Below are 23,673 nucleotides of genomic sequence, written 5' to 3'. Positions count from 1 at the left end.
AGATGTGGTGCAACACGAATGCAACACGCAACACTCAACATAGCTATCCTCAGCAGCCAACCCAGAATCGCTACTCGCGAACCTCGGACCCAGAAGCTCCGAAAGCCAAATAGTGGCCATCTGACAGCTGAAAACACATGTCGAAGGAAAAAAGCTTGGGGTTGCAGCGACATGCAGCGTCCAATACTCACCGACCCCCCATCGAATCTCTAACGGGACTGCAAATGCCACATCTTCAGCAAGTCCTCAAAGGCATGGCAGGCAGTCTGGTACGGCTTATTCGACTTTTGCAAAAGTCCATAAGAGAACGGGATGCTCTCGCCCCTCGACCAAAACCGTTGTTTCTCAAGACAGAAAAAGTCAGAGGTTTATTGCAATGGCCCTCCCCCGAGAAGACTTTCAGATAAGGGCATGAAATATTCGAGCGATGGCTAACGGGTCAGAGAAGAAGGCGAATTTTAAAGTGGATGTTCAGATATCCCCTGATAAATGACTGGACTCTCTTTGGGATTCGTTCTAGAGACAAGCAACGTATCCGCGAGATAATACTTTAGTCATGCTTCTAGACTGCAAATCTACAGCTACTATTGTTATGGGAAGAGTATGGTTGAGGCAGATCTCTGCACAAACAAGGCGAAGAAGAAAGATGGTCAAAGCTATAGTTGTAGGGAAGGCAGTTTGGGAAGTTAGAAGAATAAAGAAGAAAACTCGCTCGCTGCGTTGCAATTTAGGATTCATTACTGCCATGGCCTTCGTGTCCTGTACATAACCTGTGTCTTGCTTTCCTTCTTCCATCGCTTCTGGTTCAATCATCCATCATGCTCTTATCAGTCCATCATGCTTGCTGTGCATGTCTGCAATATCATTTGCTCCAATGCTAGGCCATCTTGTCCTGCTTTCCTTGCTCCCCTCTGACTTCCTTTCTTTTCCCCCATGGTCTGAACGGTAGACAGTGGCTCGATTACTCAGAATCACTAGCCAAACTATCCATGCCCCTACGATATCCAGCCATGACATCTCTTCCTCTGCTCTTCTTTTCACCGCCTCTGATTCTCTCATACCTGCCTCCGCTTCTGTCTGTACTGGCAGTAGCCTCGCTCTCGGCATAAGTATACCTCGAACTCCTGTGTTGTTTAGAAGGAGATGCTGAGGTGTTTCTTCTGCTGGACGAAGCTCTGCGATCGCGACGTTGGTGTTCAGGCGAGGCTTGTTGAGCTAAAGGTCGATATGCATCGTAATAACTGCTTGTTGTTCTGTTGGTCGAGCTTGCGGTGTAGGTTGTGCTGACTTCATCTGGGCCGCCTGAGAAGGAGTAGTCTCTTTGCCTAGGCGTGGAATGTTTCTTTGGGCTGGATGAGCGGCTGCGGCTTTCTCCTCTCTTTGCACTTCTGGGAGTTTGGGATTTGGCAGGTGGAGATGTCTTTTTTGCAGCAGAGGGAGGAACAGAAGAGGCGTTTTCTTTTGCGAGTGCGGCGGCGGCGCGTTCGGCTTCTTTGCGCCATTTTCTTTCCATTCTTGCAGCATCTTCCGCAGCTTTCTTTTCTGCCTTTTGGCGCTTGCGATCCGAGGAAGCGAGAATAGGTGCCGCAGAAGACGTTGACTCAGTGACTTGCGAGACGGTCTCGCTGCGATCTGAGTAGTCGTACTGTGTGCCATCTGCAGATCTATTCATACCTCCCACTCTGGCAGGTTTCTCGTGTTTGTAGTCGCGGAGATCGCGGTCGCGGTAGCGGCGAGAATGGTCAGTCGAAGTAGGAGCTTCCATGTATCCACCTCTAATCTTCGGTTTCTTTTCGTTGTTCCTCGAGACAGAGGTCAACGCATCATCACCCGAATACTGCGTAAACCCATCAGAGTAATACACAGAATGACTACCTCCAAATCCCCTAATAGCCATAATGCCTTTTCTGCCTTTTTCATCATAGCCAACCACTGATCTTGCTGCAAGTCTCTCCGCCTTACTCGGGCGAGAAACCACACTTCGAGCCGAGTAAATCGTATTCCCATTTGCGTCTTTGCGTCGCAGAACTGTAGATTTCCAGTCTTCGAAGTCGCCTTGTTGCCAGTGGAACCCGCCGTTTTTGGCGTGGAAGAAGAACCAGATGGAGGCGATGACGATTGCTGCAAAGATGAGAGCGAATAGTGAAAAGTAGACTTTGTTGTTTACTTTGGTGGGGTCGAGGCAGCCGGCGCAGGGAGTGGGCGGAGCTGGTGTGCGAGCAAGAAGGTGGTGAGATGGGTTTGTGGGTGCCATTGTTGCTGAGGCTCCTTCAGCCAGGAAGTTGTGTGGTGTATCAAGCGTGGAAAGTAGTCGCAGTCGTGAATGGTATAGACAAATGTGGGGAAGACGGGTAGTATCGACAAAGTGATTGCAACGGTGTGATGAACAGTTGAAAGTGAAGAGATAGACGTTGAGAGAAAAAGTTTGTGTGAGGAAAGCGTACAGGAGATGGAAGAGCGAACAGGAGTTCTCCTTGTTTGCGCATGCGATGGCTGGTAAAGCGATGGCTGGGAAGTGGTTGGCTGCATCTCTGTCGATCAACACGAATTTCCCCACGGCAACCGCCCACTTTTCCAGGGTCCTGCGCGCTGTCAACCAAGAAACCTTGATTAAAGTCACAACCTCACTCGCTTCTTTGGCTGCATTTCATGTCTGCGGAAATTGTGATATTGTTCATTCTTTCACATAAACTAAGAAAGCACATCGTCTCTTTTTCATCCCATGCGCCATGCAGGTATCAACATCTAACCATGTCCCATTTGCGCCTCCAAAATCTTTTGTAGAATCCCCCATCTTACATACGCTCGACAGGGTTGAGACCCAGCAGTCTCATACCGTTGTACAAGACTTGGCGAGCGCACTCGTAAAGTGCTGCACGAGCCTTCTTGACCTCAGGCTCGGCCTTCATGACGTTCAACTGCTCGTAAGAACTGCTCAACATGTGTGTCATCTTGAACAGGTATGTCAAGACAGTGACAGGTTCTTGTGTCTTGATGGTGTTGACGAAAGTGTCGGGCCATTGTGCGAGCGAGCGGATAACGTCCACGGCGTGCTTCTCGGTCAGCAATGACCAGTCGGCGGATGCGAGCTGCTCGGGTGTGAGTTCTGCCTTGCGAGCAATCGAGCAGAGACGAGCGTGTGCGTATTGGAGGTAAGGGCCAGTGTCTCCCTCGAACGATGTCATGCGGTTGATGTCGAATTCGTAGTTGTTGATACGCTTGCCGCTCATGTCTTGCACCATGACGGCTGAGATACCGAGAGTGTCGGCGGTTTGCTCGGGGTTCTCAACCTGGACGTACTTGCCCTCGTTGCTTCTCATGACATCGTGCATCTTCTCACCGACATCGCGGAGAATGTCGTCAAGGAACTTGGCAGTACCCTTGCGAGTAGACATACCCAGGACCATACCGAAGTTGATGTGCTGGCACTTCTTGGAAACCTCTTCGTATTCGTCGCCCATGACCTCGAGGATCTTGAAGAGTTGAGCCAAGTGCAAGTCTTGCTGCGAGGCGACAACGTAAATCATCTTGTCAAAGTGGTACTTCTGGTGACGCTCAACAGCGGCACCGATATCACGGGTGAGGTACAGGGTAGTGCCATCTCTCTTCTTGACCAGAGCTTTACCGAGCTTCTTCTGGTACTTGGTCAGGTCAACAAGGACAGCACCTTGACTGTCCTCACTGATCTTCTTCTCGGCAAGAACCTTGGCAGCAGTCTCCATGCTCTCGTTCTTGACCTGCGACTCACCAGAGTAGTCGTCGTAGGTGATGTTCAGACGAGCGTAGGTCTGCTTGTACTTGACAATCGAGAGGTCACGGAAACGGGCCCAGATAGCCAGAGCGTCCTTCTCGCCATCGGCCATGCGCTTGAAGTAGTCACGGGCTTGTTGGTCGATACCCTCCTTCTCAATACGCTCAATCTCGGCCTGCTGCTCGACGACCGACTCGTTCTTGCCCTCAAGCTCGACGATCTTTTCCTTGAGAGCCTTGACCTGCTCACCCTCGTCGTGTGCGATAGCGCTGACCTTGACGTAGACCTCGTAGAGGTGACCGATGGGGTTGGCTTCAAGTGCCTCATCGCTTCCAAACTTCTCAAAACCAATGGCCAGAACACCGTACTGCTTACCCCAGTCACCGAGGTAGTTCATGCGAGTGACGTCCCAACCAGCAGCCTCGTACAGGTTGCTCAAGAAACCTCCAATGATGGTTGAACGCAAGTGACCGGCGTGGAATGGCTTGGCAATGTTGGGCGATGAGAACTCGACAATCATCTTCTTCTTGTCGGAGCTGGGATTTTTGGGGTCCTTGAGACCGAGGTTGGGGTTGAAACCGTACTTGGTGCTGTTCTTGAGGATTGAGGGAAGGACGAGCTTGGCGAGAGGGCCGGGCTTGAAGAAGAAACGGACAAAGGTCTTTTCGGCGACGGGAGGAAGGACGAGGGGTGACTCGGGGAACTACAGACAGAGTCAGTGTGGTAATGAGAGAGTTGCTCGGCCCAACGGTACCTGTTCCTTGATTTCGACGGCGAGAGCATCGGGCTTCTTGCCCTTGATGCGCAAAGCGGGAACGGGCAACATGACATCGCCGTATTCCAGAACCTGAGTCCATTGCAGCAGAGGGTAGACGGTCTCAGCAGCAACGCCAGTGATGGGCGCAAGGAGTTCGGCGATGTGTGCACGGTAGATGTCGACCTGGTTGTATGTAGGGAAGGTGGCCAGGTTGGCGAGCTGAGGGACCTCATTGAGGCCCAGAGTCTGGAGTGAAGCAGTGAGATGCTCCATGGTGACGCCTTTGTGCTTTGGGACTTTGAAGTTTGAGAAGGGTCGCGTGTGTGACCAGAGCTGGAAGAGTCCGGATCGGTTAAACGAAGTACTGTGTGAAGGAGAGTGACCAAGGAAAGATGCAGCGGTTCTGACTTGGAATGCGCGCATACACCTTGAGCTCAAAAATGACTGAAGATGAGTCGAAAACACTTTTTTGGTTCGGAAACAGTCAAAGACCAGCCCAACTCCGCCAGCTCTTTCCGTCCCCCGCCCGATTGCTTGGCGTCATGAGTCATGCCAGATTCGATCAGAGGCAGGCACGACCGAACAATTTCCAGGGTTGCAACTTCCATGTGTATCTCATGCTCATATTAGATTGTCATTACTCATTCAAAATATACTAACCGCTCTGCCCAGCTGCGTTTGCATCGGCCAGCAACAGTTTCTCCGTCTCGCTGACCCACCCAAGCTTCTCCCTGTTATCGTCGCATAACCTTGCATACTCTAACAGCAACCTGAAAACATATATCTGCATGTCCTCTCGTCGAAGCACAGTCTCAGTCCACTGCTTGCCTTCGAGTGCAATCTTCTTGGCTGCTGCATCACGGCCACCCAAAAAGTAATGCATGATGCCGTAAATATCCACAAACGTGTTATCCATGGGCACAAAGTGCTTCCATGCCATCATTCGTGAATCATGCCATTCGTCGTATATCGTTGCCTTGATAGGTAGAGATGTTGATCCGAGGAATCCACGGTATCGTCCAGAAAACGAGTTTCCATCAATGTCTGGCAGATACTTGTAGTTGTATTGTTCTCCCATCGGCATCGATGCCTTGACCTGGTAGTAGGCATCATCGTAGTCACAAAACGGTGGTCTTGTGTCAGGAAAGCAGAGCAAGTGTACAAATGCCGCATCTCCCCACTCACCTACCCACTTGGCTAGCGATCCAGATGGTAGGTCATACGACCCGGACTCGGGCAGTTCGAAGTTCGGCTGTTTGCCTGTTTCTTCAGCATAAGCAATGCTGGTAGCGTTCACCATTGATACGAAGCGATGACGCTGGAAACGAGCCCACGTTGTATCCTTGTTGCGACCACCAGAAGCTGCACCACGCCAGATTATCTTGTTCTTCTTCTTGCTCCACTCAGTGCCATGTTCCTCTCCTCCAGAGTAGAACGGATCGTCTGTCCAGTACATGGCTGGTGGTAGAAGAATCTCATTGTTCATGGGTAGTTTTGAGCCTCCGAAAAGAGGCATGAGCTTTCTCGAATTGGATATGGAAATGGGCTCGACAAATGTGCCGTGGAGACCCTGCAGTTGAGGATGTTCGCAGGGCTGTTTGACATATGTCCAATTGGCGACATAGCCGTGGTGACTCTTCTCTGGGTACGAGTTGTTCAGAGGCGGGAAAACAGTGTAATCCACCTCTGCCTTGTATGAGCGAGCAGGAGAATCAGGATGACAGCCAATGACAGCGCGATCCCAGTATGGTCCGCCTTCCCATTGAGGGTCGAATCCAGGCACTTCCTCATCTTGCGCGACCGACGTCTTGCCAAACTTGTGGACGACCTCGGAAGCAGGGACAATGCGCCGGGACTTCTCTTCTACAGTCATGTATTCATCAATCGTCTCCCAAGGTACCACGACGCGCGATTCGTCCATGACATTGATGGGAATGTCTAGATCGGGCAGATGTTGAGCGATTGTACCAATCAAGTTCTCCCATAGATCTAGCCACACGCGCGGTTGATCGCTGAGCTGCGATGTATTGCCATTGCGAATACTGATACGGTGGAAAATGTCGCCAGCTTGTTGGCGTATCGTAAGAGCAGGCACAGCCCAGAAAGGATTCAAATCGTGGTATATGCGATCGAAGAAATCTTCAATGACCAAGGCATTGTTTTCCTGGGCGAAATGAAACCAGACGTCAAAACCTGGCGGAGGCCGTCGTCCTCTGCGTTCTTCGTATGCGCGCACAGCATTGGCTAGGGTATGCGACTCCTTCTGCAACAGCGCATCTTGTTGGCGATCCGCCTCTTCAATCAAGTCGTCGATGGGGTGGTGCGGTCGACCTTTTGTCGGAGGCTTCAGTGAGATACCCTCCGGGACATGAATGGCGTCGGCATTGGCGTACAAGACTATAGTAAGGATGGAGAGTATGGCAGCCAACAGCAGCAGCTGGGTGAAACGACCGCTAATTCGAGGAGCCGACAACATGACGCGGACGATCCGGAGATGCCGCTGACCAGTAAGGATCGAGCTGCTACACACTCATGTAGGCCTGTCGTCACCGCGATGTTGCGAAGAATAGGCTTCAAGGGTCCCAGGGACTGCGAGAAAAAATATCCCCGAGTAGCAGGCAGGGGTATATGGACAGAGAAAGACGTTAGGAGGACGATGGATGCCGCCACGGATTGGCACGAAGGAAGGATTGCAGGCCGCCTGCCAAGGACGCGGCAAGAGACAAGAAAAATACTACCATACCCACATTCAAACCAAGTTTGGCTGCGAAAAGAGCGTTGGCCTAAAATTTCACTGCCCTTACATCATTGGAACAGGGGCAAGAAAGATCTCGGTGCGATTTGACACGAGAAGAGGAAGGCACTCGGTGCTCTCGGTGCGTGCGATCGGGAGGGAGCGTTTGGCCTCGCTTTCACGACTGCCGGCTTGGCATTGGTCTGCCGAGTATCAATCTGTCAATTCGGCCAGACTCCTAACATCATCATTGCTATACACAATCTATCAAACTGAGATGTTCTTTACTTATCCCCGATAATTTCGACTGAAGTCAAATGTGGTCTCCTCCACAGAACGAACCATGTCAGCCACACCTTGTGGCCTTCGCTTGGTCGTCTATCGTCCGCTGAAACTTGTATCTGCTTTCCCTGATTATGTGTCCTTCCGGCACTTCTCATCTACTCGCTCTTGTCTGGCAGAAGAGAGGCTCTCGAATACGCCGCAGAGCCTGCCTATCTCTGAGGAAACAGAGAATGCTAAAACAAATCGTGAAAAGAATAAAGAAGCCGTGTCGCTTCGCCAGAAACTGTATCGCGCCAGGCACCCAGGAGCCCGTGAAGAATATATGAGAGAGTACTATCAAAACAACAAGGATCGACTCAAATCATACTATGCCGATAAGCCAGAGGCCCGCAAAGCAGTCCGCCAAAGGTTCTACCAACAACACAGAGAAAGACTTCGGGCTCAGCAAAACCAATATCGTGCCGATAATGCAGATGCAATCAACGAAAGGAATCGAGCAAAGTATCAGGAGAACAAAGAGGCAATGCAGGAGTACTATCGGCAATACCGTTCTCGCAACCCTGAACGGCAAAAAATTGCCACCGAAAAGTACTACGAAAAGCACAAGGAGGCTACCAGAAGTCACCAACGTCAGTATCAGCGTCAGTATCGTCAACGACTGAAGGAAGCCACAGCTGAAGAGAGAGCTGAAAAGAAAGCTGAGCGCGAGAGGCTGCGTGCACTGGCGAGAGCTGAGCGTGACGAGCAGAAAAGGCGTCTCGCACAAGAAAGAGCTGCGATGAAGAGTGATCAAGCCGCAGCAAGGAAAGCCGAGCGGGAAAGACTGCGTACTGAAGAGAAAGCTCAGCGTGCAAAGGCCAGAGACGACCGTGCTCAGCAAAGAAGACGTCTGGCAGAAGAGCAAGCCGTGATAAACAAACAAAGAGTCGCAGCACAGAAGTCCGAGCGCGAGAGACTGCGCGTCAAAGAGGAAGCTCAGCGTGCACAGGCGAGGATTGAGCGTGCTGAGCAGAAGAGGCTGTTCGCAGAGAAAAAAGCTGCGATCGCTGGCGAACGAGTCGAACGTCTCGCAGAGAAAGAAAAATCAATAAGCGACCGAGTCACCTTGCTTCGGCAGATCGCAAGACAGAAGAGGCTTGACGGCTCGAAACCGGAAGGTGGACCATAGCTACGCCCAGAACGCAGTCGTGCGAGCTCGATTGCGAAGTTGCTTAAATCGCTCAACTTTCTTTTTAAGACGACATCTCGTAGACCATCTCGAAAAGGTGGTCAAGATATCTCGGGTATCTAGCAAGAACCGTCACTAACATGCTAAAATCTGTAAGTCAAATTCAGGCTATCACAACATCTCATAGTAGTAGGTCTTGGCATTGGTAGCGTCGCTGGTATAGCGATATGTTTCTGCACATATGCACGACGCCTCGAAGAATGTCGTGCATTTTCATTCGAGAATAGCGCCTCTCCCAGATAGAGGTCATTCACTGGTCATATGTTCTCCTATGGTAAAGCGCAAGATATGTTGTCGTTAGCGTGTCGCGATGGGAGTCATACAGCTGTGTTGAGTCAGCGGCAGCTAATCCCCTTTCTTATATTCGCGCACGCCTGAATGGACTTCATCTTGCGGTTTCCCTCACATAAGAACAAACTCTGAGACTCAAGACCTATCGGCAACATTTCCAGCTTTTGCATCCGTATCAAGTCGACCTCATGGCTACCACCTCAAAATCTCCAAAGCGTGTCTCCTGGGCTTGTCCCTTGGTCAAGTCTACATCTTCTTTCTTACCAATTCAGCAGCAACAGAACTCATCGTGTTTCAACAATCGCGATGCTCATGATCCAGTGCAAATTTGTCGTCCAGCAGCAAACAACTCACATGACATACTGCAAGATTCAACATCTTCGCAGCCAGGCAGCTGTCATGACAGTCTAAGCTTAAACAACGCTCTGAAAACTATCACGCTTCCAAGAAAAGAAAGAGAAGCCTACGAAAATCAGCAAAAGACTCGCGCCAGGTATCAACATCGTGAGGAGCAAGAGAAATGGAGATATGCTCAGAGTCGCCTCGACCGCGAACAAGAACTCCTCTGTCGCGACGCATTCTATCAGGACCCCTATGCTGGAATTTGCTGGACGGCGACTTGCAAATTTGTGGACGTTCTGGCTTCTCGCGACGTTGAACCCAAACTTGAACGTCGCTTCACGAAAAGTGACCTTCTTGTCACACTGTTCGTGAATGGCGACTTCACCTTCAGCAGCAGGAAGTTGTGGTTAGATGGTTTGCTAATTCCTCTAGTGATTGACTTCCCTCAAGTCAAAAACTTTAGATTTGCAGTCTTCTTCTCACGATCTCTAGTCGAGGAGAAAAGAGAAGTCCCAGAAGCTTTGAAATACCTCTTTGGCACTTTTCGATACATGAAACGCACAGCAACTCTCCAAGGCGCGACCACTGAGATGGAGAAAAAGTTTGTCAGAAAACAACTTCATGAGAGGAGACGTGCTCGCTTTGACCATGTTCAGATTCATGAGGATAGTCTAAAGCAGGGAGTTTTGATCGCGAAGGTTGATGAGGATGATGTTAATGGTTCTCCAATGGATCGGAATTTGTTGGAGGAAGTCCCGATGGCGGCTGGGTTGAGACCAATTGATATTAGGTGGCCGAAGGTGAAAGAGAAGGGTTGGAAGGCCCCTAAGGAGGGTTCTGTTTGGGCGTAAGGCTGTTTGGAGTTAGGAGTTTGGCGCATTGCGAATAAGGAGTATTGGCTCTAGGTTCATAGCCCGTTGCTGATACTGAATTTGTGAAATCATGTTTCTTTGTGCTGGTTATACAGTGGCTTTGTTTCTGCAAACAAGCAACTCCCCTCGCCGCTTTCTTTTCGGAACTCATGTGCAAGCGAGGACGAATGACCGGCCGGGGCCCGGAAGGTAGCGGTGGGACGTGTCTGCAAGCTGGACCGTGGATTTGCTCAATTCAACTCTCGATGTCTGAAGGAGTCATAGAGACTTCTTATGAGTCAACGGGCTGTTTCAATGCACAGCGCACATCCCACCGAGGATTGTGTCGTTTAGCCCGACTTCTTGATGATCAATCAGGTACACCAGCGTGCATTCCGCGGAAGTAGTGACAGCGAGTCCGATAAGTACGAGGGTCTTTCACGTCAAGCTGTAGAGCCTAACAGCGGTCTCACGGTGAAATGAACATGTTATATAAGCTGTCTTATACAGCGGAGACGATTGAACTATCGAAACCCAGTCTCATAGCAGTTATACCCTGAAGAAAGAAGCTCGACCTTCAAGTTCAAGAGACAGTTTGATTTTGTTGCTAGTTATCCAAGAAAAAGAAAAACAGAAACAAAAGAAACGAGGATCGACCTAAATCAACATGTCCTCCAAGGACCGACTGATGCGCAAATAACGAAAACCCAAGATGCAATTGACCCATTGCTTCCAGTGGAATAAGAGAAAAGAGTGTAGACAAAGCAGACGAAGGGCCAATCGAAGTTGACACAATGCCCGCAAAGAAGAGCACCGAAGGAACGAAAGAAGGAAACAAGGATTACTTTGCATTGAGCGGAAGATGAAAGCATAGAGGGCAGACAACAGGCTTCCAATAATTCGGGCCTCGTAGCGAAAAGGAGCTGACCAGATCTTTTGTTTCTCGCAAGTTGTATACGACTCGACCGGTCGCCGAGCGAATTTTCAACTGATGGAACGAACAATGAGCAAGAAAACTTGGAAGATGATTTTTTGGGCCCAGAAAGAACGAACAGTTGGTCTGCTCTGAGCACTAGCAGGATAGGCGACTTGAGGTTGAATCCCAGGTGTGTCCGAGTAAATCGAAATGGTGGCAAGCTTGAGAACGCGGATGCTGTTGAGTTGTTGTATACTAGCCGCAAGTGTGGCAGGATCGAGAGTCTCTTGGAAAGCTCTCGAGTGGATAGCTCGCGTTGAAATGTCGATGCTGCACACATTCAGTCAACTTTTTGTTTTGAGAAGTGGTTCTCATACGGAGTTCATGTCAACCTACCTTAGTTCACCACTGTGTGGCAGTAATCAAGAGGTCCAGCCTGTGGTTGACAGTGACGATTCCACTAGCGAAGAAGTCTGAGATCTGAACTGGGTCCTTCTGAACACGAGTGTCGTCCCAGATCGGAACCAAGCTCTCCATGCGAAGCTCCGACAAATTGCAAGAAAACAGAGCAGGAAGGCCTGTAAGCCTGTCCAATACATGCTTCCACGAAGTAGGCACGATGTCGCCCATCGACCAGCAGTCCCAAAGACTGACGTTACTGATGCAAACGGTGTTGAGAGTGGTTTGGTGCACAGAGCACAGCCTGTTAAGAGTGGTGGTGTCCAGCTCAGAGTTTCTGACGACGAGTTTGCGGATGTGAAGTCCAGAGAATAGGTGCTTGAGCTCGCTGAGGTGCTTGACGGCAAGATTGGTCAGCGTGAGGGTCTCCCGAGCTGTGTCGTAGAGAACAGCAGCAGACTCGTGGTGGTCTGCAAATGTGATGTGTAGGTTCTCCTTAACAGCGAGGACGGCCAAGCTGGTGAACAACATACTTCTGGCAGGGGCATCTCGAGGGTCCCTGGGAGGAGAAGGGAGGTCAAGGATGATGGGAACTCCCACACAGGCCTTCAAGGCGCTGCCACGCACGAGTTGCAGCAGAATGCGATAGATGTTGGCCTCGATGAAAGCAGTGTCTGCGACACCAATTGCAGAGACACAGACCTTAATGTTGACGCGCTGTCTGCGTGCTGCCAGTGTGCTGAGGATAAACCACGACTTGGCGAATAGTGCAGGTGTAAGTTGCTCAGTACCGCTGATGATGAAGGTGATGTCTTCGATGCAAGGGCCGAATCGAGGATGAAGGAGGGCGAGACACAGCTTTTCAAGGGATTTGAGAGTGAAAGAGATGCGCATGGCCTGGTAACAGGTCTTGGCGAAGTGAAGGACAGTGGCATTGCTCGCAAGGCGACCAGTAGAGCGCAGTGCAGGTAGACCCTCAGCGCCGGCGAAGAAGCCGATATGGGCTACCATCTCAGTAGGAAGAGCATCCATGCTGGTAAAGGGTCAGCTTTGAGATAAAAACTTAAGTGATTGATGAGGTAGTCATCGAGAAGCAGATAGAGAGAACGCTTCCTCGAACTGATCATAACAACCACACGGAAAATTGGTCAACGCCAAGACCTGGCCATCCAGAGGGACCGGCACACCGACATGTATACGTCACCGCTAGACCACCGGACAACTCCTTGGACTATAGCATGCATTCCGAGCTCGGGTTGGTTAGCAGTATCTCAATTGATACGCTGAGATATAGACTTTGGGGATGTGTCTCGCAGCGAGGACCACCAGGGGGTCTCCTTGTTATCAGTTCTGTGCGATTCCCCAAAGGTATCTTAGCAAGTGGTCCAATGAAAGAAAGAAAGGCAAAGACAACAAGTAAGAAGTTGGAATGGAACGTGTGAGTGAGGGAAAGACAGCTCATATATTGAACTGTCCCAATATATCATCGACGTAGAATGACAGGCTCATTCGCCTCTCCAGATTACACAGCTCGTCCGGCATCTCGCATATATACCGTTCCAACATAAGTCCAAGACCCACACTGTGGCTCATCAGTTCAAGTTCTCCTCAGTAACATCAGTGTCATCACTATCACTCAAGAAGTCCGTTTCCTCCAGAGTCTGAAACCTTGCACTCAACAAAACCAGTCCTTGCTTGATCTGCTCGTGACCACGATACTCATGTCTCTCATTGCAAGCACTAACAAGCTCCGTAATACGTGTATAGATCTCCGGCTCCTGGAGACGCAGATCTGTAAAACAGCAATACTCGAGTTGAGGAAGAGGCTCGTCGTTATCGGCGTCTGAGATAAGCTGCGCAAAGATCTCGCTCCACTCAAGACCCCAAAATTGGCAAGAGTGGAGTTCGAGATGTTCGAGTTGGGGGTTGTGGGTAAGAAAGGTGTCGAGTTTGCCCTCCCAGTAAGTGGTGATGTCTCTGAGAACCAGTGTGCTGATGGAATTTCGAGGTAGCCAGCTTGTGAAGGCTTGAAAGTCGTTGATTATACCGGATGTGACACCAGAGCGGACCTCAAGGCGCTTTGTGTCAGGCATATAGTGGAGTAGGTCGTGTTGACCGCTGTTGTGCCCATTGAAACCAGCAGCAAAACGTCGGCAGAGTAGATCACCTCCGGAGATTCTTGCTGAGCTGTAGGCATCTTCTGGGAGCTCGTTGAGATAGTGAAAGATACTTGTTGGACCAGCACATTTGTGATTGAAGTCGAGTACCATACCAGCCATGGGGTAGTTGGTAAGTAGAACAGCATGGGTGAAAGCAGCAGTAATCTCGTGCATTGCTCCACGCTCAATCGAGGGAGGTGATGCTCGAAAGACGTTGAGAGGTGTAGAGTCGTGCTGAGGGAGCAGACTCTGCCAGCCCCAACCATGGTATGGGCCTTGATTGCAATAGACATGCACCTAAATAGGATGGCTGCCCCAGATCTTGAAATTGTGCAACACAAGCATAAGCTGTTGCTCGAAGATACCGCTCTCAAGGCACACAAACTGCTCATGACGAGCGGCTGCTCTGGAGACTAAGGCTCGTCCATTCAAGCCTGTTTCATGAGCGCGGATGAACGAGGGCAGAGGAAGCAGAATGCTGTTGAAGCCTAACTGTCGTATATACGGACCGACTTTCGAGTTGCTGGACATCAGCAGTAGTTCAGCCATGCTGATGTGCGAGAGGACGTGTGCGCGCTCAGTAAAGAATGCTTCTCCAAACCATCTGGTTGCAACATCATGAAAAGCCCTACAGACCAGACGGAAACTTGGGAGGTCTTCAACATTGGTAAGCATGGCGATGAGAGTCAAGATCTCCAGAGCGAAGCGGGAAGGATCTTTGACCATTGTTGAAGCCTTTGTTGTCTTGTCTTGTTGAAATAGCTCTGAAGATAGATGCGCTTTGTAAGCTTTGGATAATGCTGTGGGAAAATCACTCCGAGACAGAGATGCTGTATATATACAATCATACAGAATCATTGATGACTCTGACTGCTTTGGCACTCCAGCGCATAATACACGTATTCAAGTATGGATCTGGCACGCGGAAGACCATTCGCGTGCATCGTGACTCCATTTCCATGTTGGTATATAGGAAAAAGCAAGAACGTGCGTGATTGTCATGTGGAGACTCCAGAGCATGAAGTCAGAAGATATACTTGAGCACGCCGGGATCATTGTTTGCTAGCATCTTAGACAACAATCTCGTAGCACATGCCACACCTGCATTAAGAAAGCAGCAAACGGACAGATTTGAAATTGTGACTTGCTTTCTGAGCTATCACAAAGAAACAATGGATGTAGGGATTTTCTGCTTGCAATTGTCATTGAGGTGGTTTCTTTCAGAACTTCCCACAAATCCACACCACTGTGCCGCTTGACAAGGTTTTACTCCTCTCAATGGAAGATCGAGAAGACGCGATAGTTGCCAACAGAGAATCTGACAGCATCAAACACAGGATCCTTTCCAACGGAGACCTCGATCCAGTCACTCTCCTTCTTGCTCTTGACGTACTCCTCCAGGGCAGTTACTCTTCTCTCCCAAGCCCCGTCTCTCTCCTTGAGAACTTCAACCTGCTCCTCCAAGCCCCTGACCTTGCTCTTCAGGTACTTGTTCTGCTTCTTGAGCTCCTTGTTCCCTTGCTCAAAGCGTTCAGTAACCTTAGCAAGCTCAGCCTCCATCCATTCACCACCCTCAGCACACATCTCAACCCTGTCCTTGACGTGCTTCAGCTGCACATCATGACTGTTGACACGGATCTCACACTGCTTTGCCAGTTTCTCAGTTTCCATGCGCTCAGCATCAAACCTTGCGAACTTCCTGTTGACGTTCTGGATAGTCTCCAACAAGCGAAGTCTGCGATCCTTATTGACGTGACGCTGCTCACGGAAGTTCTTGGCAGTGTGAGCTTCATGGAGGTTGTTGAGATGGGTCTGACGGGTGATGGCGGTGTCAAGGTGCACGAGGCAAGCGATGATTTGCTTCGTCTCGGGCGAAGCGGTGGTTTGGTAGATAGACTCGAGGTTGACGGCAATTGAGTGAGCGTCCCCTGAAAGCTTGCTGAGGGGTTCAGAGGTAGACTGCTTCATGGTGTCGACCTCAGGGGTCTCGACTGGTCCGGAAGTGTTCTGGTCAATGTCTTCTTCTGCGGTACCATCGAAAGTGTTGTATTGAATGGATCTAGAAGAGTGGTCAAGGCTCAGAGCGTCGGTCAAGGGAGTAGAAACGACGTGACTGAGAGGCTGGTCGTCGAGGGGTGCGGTAAAGTGGTCGCTTTCTCCCATTGTGCTGGTGTTGACAGCGCCGTCTTGAATTGTGTCAGCAGTGTTGGTGTTTCACAGGATATTATCAATAGTACCTTGGTTGATGCTGTTCTTGAGTATCTCAAGCGATGCTGAGAGTGCTTCTTCCAACTCGTCGACAGTGGTGCCGTCTTGAGCTGCGTCAGGAGCTTCGCTGGCGTTGAGCGCGTCTTTGAGAGAAGTAGCGGTAGTTCGATCACCGTTGCCAGCCTGTCGAGAGCCAGCAGGCGCGATAGCGTGTCCCTCACGATTAGCCATCGCGTTGGTGTTGACAGTGTTGTGGTAGAGTGGAAGCAAAACGGAAGCGAGTTGGGAGAGAATTTCGAATGCGAGTGAATATGAACCGAATGTTGTCGATTGTCGGAAAATGTTGGCGCGATTAAAGATCTCAGGACTCAAACTTGGTGTTGTCTAGCTGTGAAAAGGCAGAGAGTCCACACGCTTGACTACTGCAGCCAGCGAAGCACTGTTCGATCGGACCTCTTCCTGGACCCACCAGACTGCAGAACACGTCTGTGCCTTTTGATAGTAACACCGGAGATGATTTCTCCATTGAAGAGAGAAGAGAATGACAGGGAGAGGGCAGATATGAGAAGAGTTTGATAAAGATACGAGAGTCTATTTTGATATTACAAGATGCATTTCTATATTGAACGCCACGCTGACATGTATGAATCAAAAGAGGATGAAGATGTACAAGAAGCGTTTACTCAGCCTTCTTGGATGCCTTGGTCCTGAGCTTCATGAGTCCGAACACAAGAGCGTAACCAGACAGAGCGAAGATGACACAGATGGCTGCATCTCTCCAGCCATAGTAGTATTCTTTCAGGTTGAGGGTGGCAAGGTAGTCGCTACCACGAGTGTATTGGCAGACGTGACAGTCAGAAGTAGCATCAGGATTGATAAGGTTTGAAGCATGACCCATGCCTTGCAGGTAATTGGCGAGGTATGATCCACAAGTCTGACCTGAAGGAGGATTGAATCTTGCAAACTCGGATTGCTTGCAGTGAACAACCTCGTCGAAGGTAGTGAATACAAGGAGGGAGCCCATGAGGTAGTTAAAGGGGTTGAGGTAGTATAGCCTGGAGTGTTGTTAGTAACTTATGCAAGGATAAAGACAGCTCAGCAAAACTTACCAGTAACGCCAGAAAGGTTGGATCTGAGCGTAAGGCACCAGGACACCACAGAACGAGACGAGAGTACCGATAATCAAAGGGTTGACAAGCGATGCGAAGACGGCGTTGGGAGCATAGGCTGCAACGAACTGACCGATACCAGTATAGATGAATTGGTAGACCAACATGACGAAGTAGACCGAACCCGCAGAAGCAGCCTTTCCAGGGAAGCCGACGGTGAAGTAAAAGCAGACAAAGTAGAATGTCGCACACAGAACAAGGTAAGGGATCTCAGACACGATGAGACCTGTAGTGAAGGCTTTCCAGTCATACATCTTACTCTTCTTTTCACGAGTCTCATAGACGTCGCGACGCTCGATGAAGAGAGGTTGAAGCTGTGCGATGACACCTGGAGCAACGAAGATGTAGTTGAAGATTGCGAAGAGATTGAGCTGTAGATCGTAGACACCGCTGCCGATCATCCAGAATGTGAAGCCCATGAACAATGCAGTACCAATGTGGAGCATGATCTTGTTCATGATGTAGTCGGTGTTGCGGTAGATCGAGACATTCATGCGGTTGGTGACCAGTCTGGTCTGAGTCCAAAGGGAGGTGGCGAATTCGTAGCCGTCGTCCTTGGTACCAGGGGGCTTACCGGCGGCGTCTTGGATCATGGCATCGAGGTCTTCATGCATCTTCTTGTTCTCGGGAGACTCGAGCCAGATCTGATGCCAATCTCTGCCTTGTGATAGAGAGCCAGAGCACACATCGATCATATGCTCAGCGGGGTTACTGCTAGGTGGGCAAGCAGCGTCATATCGGCCAAAGTACTCCTTGATGGTCTGCGCATCTTTTCCGATGTCACCAAAGTAAACAGTCTTGCCTCCACGGGTGAGAAGAAGCAGTGTATCGAACTCTGCGAACAGCTGGGCGGACGGCTGGTGGATAGTAACAAGTACAGCTTGACCCACATCGGCCAACTTTCTCAAAAATCGAACAGTATTGAAGGCAGCCTGTCCGTCTAGACCACTCGTGGGTTCGTCAAGGAAAATCAAGATCGATGGTTTAGAGACCAATTCGACTCCTATTGTGACGCGCTTTCGTTGTTCGATCGAAAGGCCAGCACCAGGCTTGCCGATAAGGGTGTGATCAAGATCGTGAAGCTCTAGAAGATCAATGATGGTATCAACGTAAGCAATCTTCTCGGAGTCAGGTGTATCACGGCTCTGGCGAAGGAGAGCTGAAAACTCGAGTGCCTCTCTGACGGTAGTCAAAGGCTCGTGGACATCGAGTTGCTCGCAGTAACCAGCAGAACGTTGAAACGAGACCGAGAGAGGACGACCATCGACGAGGACCTCACCCTTGATTGTACCATCTGTCTTGCGCTGGGCAAGAACATCGAGAAGGGTGGTCTTACCGGCACCGGAACTACCCATGAGAGCGCCGAGCATGCCGGGCTTCACGTAACCATGGATGTTGTCAAGAAGAACTCTGTCGCCTGATGGTGTCTTGACAGTGTAGGTCAGGTTTCTCCAGGTGAAGATACTGGTGTTGCGAACAAGCTGGTCGTTGTTCTCAGACTCGGACTTGGGCTTTTCGTCCTTGCCAGCAGGAACTTGGGTGTCAGCGCTTGAGATCGATGTTTGAGACTTCTCGGCAGGGTTCTCCTCATCAGTGTTGGTCTTGTTCATTAGACCTTTGGCTAGGTGAGCCTTCTCGCGTGGGACCAAAAGGTAACCATTTGAATTGCCATTCTCGCTCCAACGAAGGGTGAAAAAGATGGTCATAGCAACATACAGGAACCACCAAGCGAATAGGATACCGACATTGCGCCAGATGTGCGAAGAGTTGTATGAGAGACTGTGAAGGTACTGTTCACCAGTGATCTCGGTAGCGCCTGGGACAGCGCCGCGAACACCAGCACAGGCTTGGTAAGCAGCATCGGTGTAACCAGGGCCATTGGGAACAAGGTTGTTGTTGACACAAGGAATGACACGGCCTTTGAACTCGTTTCCAAGAAGGGACTCGAAACCATAGGACATAGGGTTGATCCAGTAGATCCACACGAACCAAGGGTGCATCTCGGGCTTGGGAATCTGGTAACCAATGTACGTGATGAGGGCACTGATCATGAAACCAGAGACCTTGGAGGCAGCATCAAATGTTGGGAAGGCAGCGCCAATGGCTCTAAAAAGCGCAGTCATGACCAAAGTCGAGAGATAGATGACAAACCAGTATGTGAAGAAGGCAGCAGCAGTGACCTTCAGGCCAACCATGAAGTACAAGACGACCGAGAAGATACTGATCTGGAAGACAAGAACTGGCAAATCGCAAACAATCTGAGCGATACAGAAGGCAGCTGGATTGTAGAAGGCGAAAGATTTATGCTTAGCCAAGATAGGACGGCCCGAAAAGGAGTCGGTGACTTCGGACATGGCCAAGAGAGCGTTGAAGAGGAGAGATAAGAAGAGGGCACCTCCCTTAATGAAGAGACCAGAAGAATTGTTAGGGGCGTTGTAGAAGAGCGAACCGGAGATAAGAGCTTGTACCAGAGTAGAGCCTTGCTTGATGAAGAAGGTTGCCTTGTCACCCCACAGGATTTCGTACTGTCTGATGATACAAGCCTTGACTTGCGATTGGAAGCCAACGGTGTTGGGACTGTGGCTAGGTATGCCCTTGGCCTTGTCTTCGTGAGTTGCTTTCTGGAAATCGGCAGTCCACTCCTTCGCGCGTGTACTTTCTGGGAAGTCGAGCTCCTTGTCCATCTTGGCCTTAATCGATGACGCTTCGTAGCGCTCGCGAATTGCTGATGCATTCCTGGGGAATTGAGCTTCGAAGCCATCCTTAATTTTTCGCTCCGTAGGGACAGTGACACCAGTCAGAAAATCGGCAACGTTTGCAGCGTCGTCGCAAATGAAGCCGAGTTTCTCCATAAAGGGGCGAGCTTGGGCGCGAGGACCATAATAGATTTGTTTGCCCTCATCAAGAACCAGCACCTTGTCGAAGAGATCATAGATACCATTTCCGGCTTGGTACAGCGTTACGATAGTGGCCAAGCCTAGCTTATCAGTCATGGCACGCAGAGCGCGAGTGTACTCCAAAGCGGTCGAGGCATCAAGACCGCGGGTAGAGTTGTCCCAGCAGTACACGCTTGCCATGGTCGCAAGAGTTTCGATGATCGAAACTCTCTTACGCTCACCACCACTGACGCCACGGACGTACTCATTGCCCACCTTCGTGTCTGTTTTTGTGTTAGTTAATGCAATAACCATGGTCATCTCGAAGCATACCGGCTGTGTGATCGATTCCCATGGACCTCAGGAGGAAGTCCTTGTACTCGGTGCGGAATTGCTCTCTGCTTTCGGTGCCTTGTGGCAAGTTGTTGGGCACCTTTAGGCGAGTGGCGAAGTCCATAGTGCGGCCGACTGTAAGGGTAGGGAAGAAGAGCTCATCTTCGGTATTCATGGCAATTTGACCTTTGTATTGTTGGGCTTCTTTAGGATCCATGGTACCAAATCTGATATCGCCCTCAATCTCTGCATAGCCTGCTCTCCTGTTGGAGAGCATCTTAAGAAGTGTCGTACAACCTGCGCCAGGACGGCCAAGCACAAGCAGCATCTCTCCAGGCTTCACACAGCCAGAACTGTTGTCGATAATGGTCCTGAGAGGTGCAGGGTGGCGCCCTTCCTTGATGTGTTGCGGTACATTGAACTGACTGAGAAAGTTCTCGTTGTAAGCAGCGTCAGCACGAACACCCTTGACCGTAAGGTTGTTCCAGGTGACTCCGAGCTTACGTCCGGTGGCAGGATCATTCTCAGCATATCTCTTAACTTCGGGCATCAATGACCAGTCCTCGGCTTTGCTGATGTGTTCGTCATCCTTTGGCTCCTCATAGTCGGAGAAGCCAGAACGACCAGAGACTGTGCGGGAGATGCGACGCATGAGGTCATCGCCAAAGCCTTGATTGAGTGACGGCGTCCAGGCCATCTGGCTGTTGGTAGCCATTGTGAAGAAGATTGAAGTGTATACAGTATTTGTAGGTTGTTGTGTTGACCGCTATGTACAGAAATGTCGCGACCGCAAGAAGCCTCAATGGAGAGGTCTTGACATAAAAGTGTCGAAGGACGAAGGAAGAAGAACACAATACGTTTTGAACAAAGGAGCAGATATTAGCTAACAAGGCGCGATGCCCAGGTCATATATACAAACGCCTTGTTAAAATAAAACCATGCAGCAATCGGGGACGGTGTTTTTCTGCATAGGGTTGGGCCGCCTTTAGAAACGCGATTGGAGCCAATCTTCCGGGAGGCGGACCTTCGATGCTTCCGAGCCAATCAGAAGAGAGCAGAAATGCCAAGATCTTGATCAAAATGTCAAAGCGTCGCCTAGAACTGCTGCCACGAGATGACGTGTGGGGCTGATTCGGAGCCCTGATGCTCCATGTCTGCCGAAACCCTCAACAGTAAAACGACAACACCTCCTTGATCAGCTCGGATTTTGATAAAACCTCTGCAGATGCCGAGTGACTCATCATACATTTCTGGATCGTGGAACTTGTTGACCTCCGTCCTCTTGTCCTCCTCTATGATTTGCAAGCACTTACGAAAGGATCAGCTCGGCCACGGCAGAATAACTATGACCGAGACGATTCTGACACTTTTCGATCGCTTTTGCAAGTCAAAGTTCGCGACAAGACATTCGCAACAACAGTTGCTCCGACTGCAAATCTAGCTTCGTTTCGTGGTTTCTCTTGCGCAGTCTCAAGCATGAAAAGCTTGGCTGACTGTCTTTGTAATTCTTTCACTGTCAAAGGCCGGTGCGGAGAAGAATAACCTTAATTTGTGTCTGCCTTATGGCCTGACTATCATAAGGACAGCCTTTCTCCATGCACTCCAAGCCAAGACTATAACACCAGGTGAGTCTGACCACCGGTGAGCAAACTGACGGAGACTTCTCCATAAGCACCCCGGAATGTGTCAAAACTGCAGTGTGCTGCCTCAGCAACCCTGCAGGAACGGAAGACGGACCAACCGCAATCCCGGCTCCGAGACGGACGGATACATTGTTCTACCTTGAAAACTCGACCAACATGTAAGCAACAGAGAAAGTTCTCGGACTGATCACAAGACCGTGTTTCGGCGATGTTCGTTTTCAATTTTTTTATATGTTCTTCTTGCTCAGTCTCATTTCATCCTTTCGATTTCACGCTCCAAAACATAAGCAAAGATGCCCTCGCACCATTTTAACACGCTGAAAGACATCCCGGATCTATCCGGAAAGGTGATCTTGGTCACAGGAGGCAAGTATCGACTGGATTAGATGCTCGAGAGTTCTACTAACAGTATATCAGGCACTTCGGGTGTGGGAGCAGAAACAGTCAAACAGCTCGCAGTCCACAGTCCAAGCAAAATATTCTTCACTGGTCGCAATGTAAAAGCTGCCAACAGTCTCATAGAGTCCATGAAGCTTGTCAATCCACAAGTGCAGATCCGCTTCATTCCGTGCGACCTGTCAGATTTGAGTTCAGTTCGTCAAGCGAGCAACAGAATCGCTGCCAAAGTATCACGGATTGACTTGTTCTTTTGCAATGCTGGTGTCATGGCATCACCGGCTGGTTTGAGCAAAGACGGCTATGAGCAACAATTTGCAACAAATCATCTTGGTCATGCTTTGTTAATCGATCTCTTGATGCCAGTACTGCAAGACACGGCAGCTTTACATGGGTCTGATGTACGAATCATCATCACAACGTCACAAGCTGCTTCGACGCCATTGCTACCAAAGCGCGGGATCGATTTCAGCTCTCTCAAGACAGAACAGAGGATGTTAGCAGGACGATGGCGGCGTTATGCACAGTCGAAACTTGCGAACATGCTGTATGCCAAAGCCTTGAATCGTCAATATCCCTGTGTCACTACCGTTTCAGTACATCCTGGAATTGGCTATACAGGGTTACAGGACAACTTGAATGTACTTGACCGGTTTGTCATGTGGGCTACCACGATAGGCAAGCGAAGTTCAGTAAAGCAACTTGCCTGGAACGGATTGTGGGCCGCCACGGCTCCAAGAGGGCCGGCAAAAGGACAAGTACAAGGAGGAGAGTACTATGAGCCCGTGGGTGTGCGACCAAAACCGACCAAGCACCACAACAACACAGCTTTGGAGGACGAGTTATGGGACTGGACGCAAGAACAGCTAGAGGCCTGGGAGCTCAAAGCAGGATTAAAGGTACGGCACTCTTTTTCTTCTTCGCAACACTCATGACTGTTATGTATTATGTACTCACGAAGCAATGTATCAATAGACGAGTTTGTTATCCGCATTTTTTGGACCGACCACTGTTGTTCATCGGGTGCCAAGTGCAACATCGAGTATCTCAGGAGTGCCTTCACGGCCATCCATGAGGCAAAGAGTCTTCAGTCCGAGTTATGTTGACCCTCGACGTGTGTTTCATATTTTGCCGCAAGTGCCTACGAATGTTTACGAGAGGCGAATCAACGGATACAAATGAATCTTGCTCGATGTCAACTGCAGCTGTGTCTATTCGCGACGACCGCATTGTATTGTCAGTGCTTCTCAGCAACAGATATCTGTGCTCATTGTTTGCGTCTTGCAATCGATTAATCGATTTCTTAAGCTCGGGTTTGCGGACGACGACGGCCGA

The 23,673-nt window shown here is 50.0% G+C and overlaps 11 protein-coding genes across 11 annotated transcripts; 3 read left to right on the top strand and 8 right to left on the bottom strand.

Moving 5' to 3' along the window:
- Window positions 1-961: 961 nt before the first annotated feature.
- M437DRAFT_49843 (uncharacterized protein) lies at window positions 962-2,254 on the bottom strand (the record flags this gene model as incomplete). Its single annotated transcript, XM_041021903.1, has 1 exon — window positions 962-2,254. One exon carries the CDS (start codon window positions 2,252-2,254, stop codon window positions 962-964), a length of 1,293 nt encoding a protein of 430 aa, XP_040879117.1.
- Window positions 2,255-2,795: 541 nt separating this feature from the next.
- M437DRAFT_75778 (arginyl-tRNA synthetase) lies at window positions 2,796-4,781 on the bottom strand (the record flags this gene model as incomplete). The annotated part of the gene is made up of 2 exons (XM_041026483.1): window positions 2,796-4,454; window positions 4,506-4,781. The coding sequence occupies 2 exons, from the start codon at window positions 4,779-4,781 to the stop codon at window positions 2,796-2,798; spliced, it is 1,935 nt and encodes a 644-aa protein (XP_040879116.1).
- Window positions 4,782-5,178: 397 nt separating this feature from the next.
- On the bottom strand, window positions 5,179-6,849 carry M437DRAFT_12079 (uncharacterized protein; the record flags this gene model as incomplete). The annotated part of the gene is made up of 1 exon (XM_041018646.1): window positions 5,179-6,849. A coding segment is annotated over one exon (1,671 nt), but the record flags the coding sequence as incomplete, so codon positions are not given.
- A 736-nt stretch (window positions 6,850-7,585) lies between these two features.
- Window positions 7,586-8,695, top strand: M437DRAFT_66537 (uncharacterized protein; the record flags this gene model as incomplete). Its single annotated transcript, XM_041024771.1, has 1 exon — window positions 7,586-8,695. The coding sequence occupies one exon, from the start codon at window positions 7,586-7,588 to the stop codon at window positions 8,693-8,695; it is 1,110 nt and encodes a 369-aa protein (XP_040879114.1).
- A 539-nt stretch (window positions 8,696-9,234) lies between these two features.
- On the top strand, window positions 9,235-10,239 carry M437DRAFT_85001 (uncharacterized protein; the record flags this gene model as incomplete). Its single annotated transcript, XM_041028206.1, has 1 exon — window positions 9,235-10,239. The coding sequence occupies one exon, from the start codon at window positions 9,235-9,237 to the stop codon at window positions 10,237-10,239; it is 1,005 nt and encodes a 334-aa protein (XP_040879113.1).
- A 984-nt stretch (window positions 10,240-11,223) lies between these two features.
- On the bottom strand, window positions 11,224-12,586 carry M437DRAFT_66535 (uncharacterized protein; the record flags this gene model as incomplete). The annotated part of the gene is made up of 2 exons (XM_041024770.1): window positions 11,224-11,485; window positions 11,562-12,586. 2 exons carry the CDS (start codon window positions 12,584-12,586, stop codon window positions 11,224-11,226), a joined length of 1,287 nt encoding a protein of 428 aa, XP_040879112.1.
- A 560-nt stretch (window positions 12,587-13,146) lies between these two features.
- M437DRAFT_84999 (uncharacterized protein) lies at window positions 13,147-13,887 on the bottom strand (the record flags this gene model as incomplete). The annotated part of the gene is made up of 1 exon (XM_041028205.1): window positions 13,147-13,887. The coding sequence occupies one exon, from the start codon at window positions 13,885-13,887 to the stop codon at window positions 13,147-13,149; it is 741 nt and encodes a 246-aa protein (XP_040879111.1).
- A 123-nt stretch (window positions 13,888-14,010) lies between these two features.
- On the bottom strand, window positions 14,011-14,439 carry M437DRAFT_84998 (uncharacterized protein; the record flags this gene model as incomplete). Its single annotated transcript, XM_041028204.1, has 1 exon — window positions 14,011-14,439. One exon carries the CDS (start codon window positions 14,437-14,439, stop codon window positions 14,011-14,013), a length of 429 nt encoding a protein of 142 aa, XP_040879110.1.
- A 549-nt stretch (window positions 14,440-14,988) lies between these two features.
- M437DRAFT_50382 (uncharacterized protein) lies at window positions 14,989-15,681 on the bottom strand (the record flags this gene model as incomplete). Its single annotated transcript, XM_041021996.1, has 1 exon — window positions 14,989-15,681. One exon carries the CDS (start codon window positions 15,679-15,681, stop codon window positions 14,989-14,991), a length of 693 nt encoding a protein of 230 aa, XP_040879109.1.
- A 919-nt stretch (window positions 15,682-16,600) lies between these two features.
- M437DRAFT_49860 (pleiotropic drug resistance protein, ABC superfamily) lies at window positions 16,601-20,951 on the bottom strand (the record flags this gene model as incomplete). Its single annotated transcript, XM_041021909.1, has 3 exons — window positions 16,601-16,976; window positions 17,031-20,250; window positions 20,300-20,951. 3 exons carry the CDS (start codon window positions 20,949-20,951, stop codon window positions 16,601-16,603), a joined length of 4,248 nt encoding a protein of 1,415 aa, XP_040879108.1.
- Window positions 20,952-22,235: 1,284 nt separating this feature from the next.
- On the top strand, window positions 22,236-23,273 carry M437DRAFT_50235 (oxidoreductase; the record flags this gene model as incomplete). The annotated part of the gene is made up of 2 exons (XM_041021971.1): window positions 22,236-22,312; window positions 22,352-23,273. The coding sequence occupies 2 exons, from the start codon at window positions 22,236-22,238 to the stop codon at window positions 23,271-23,273; spliced, it is 999 nt and encodes a 332-aa protein (XP_040879107.1).
- Between the last annotated feature and the right edge of the window lie 400 nt (window positions 23,274-23,673).

This window comes from Aureobasidium melanogenum (genome assembly GCF_000721775.1).
Source record: "Aureobasidium melanogenum CBS 110374 unplaced genomic scaffold scaffold_12, whole genome shotgun sequence".
NCBI classification, from domain to species: Eukaryota; Fungi; Ascomycota; class Dothideomycetes; order Dothideales; family Saccotheciaceae; genus Aureobasidium; species Aureobasidium melanogenum.
Note: the sequence above shows the minus strand (reverse complement) of the source record. Positions and strands in the feature narration are given on the sequence as shown.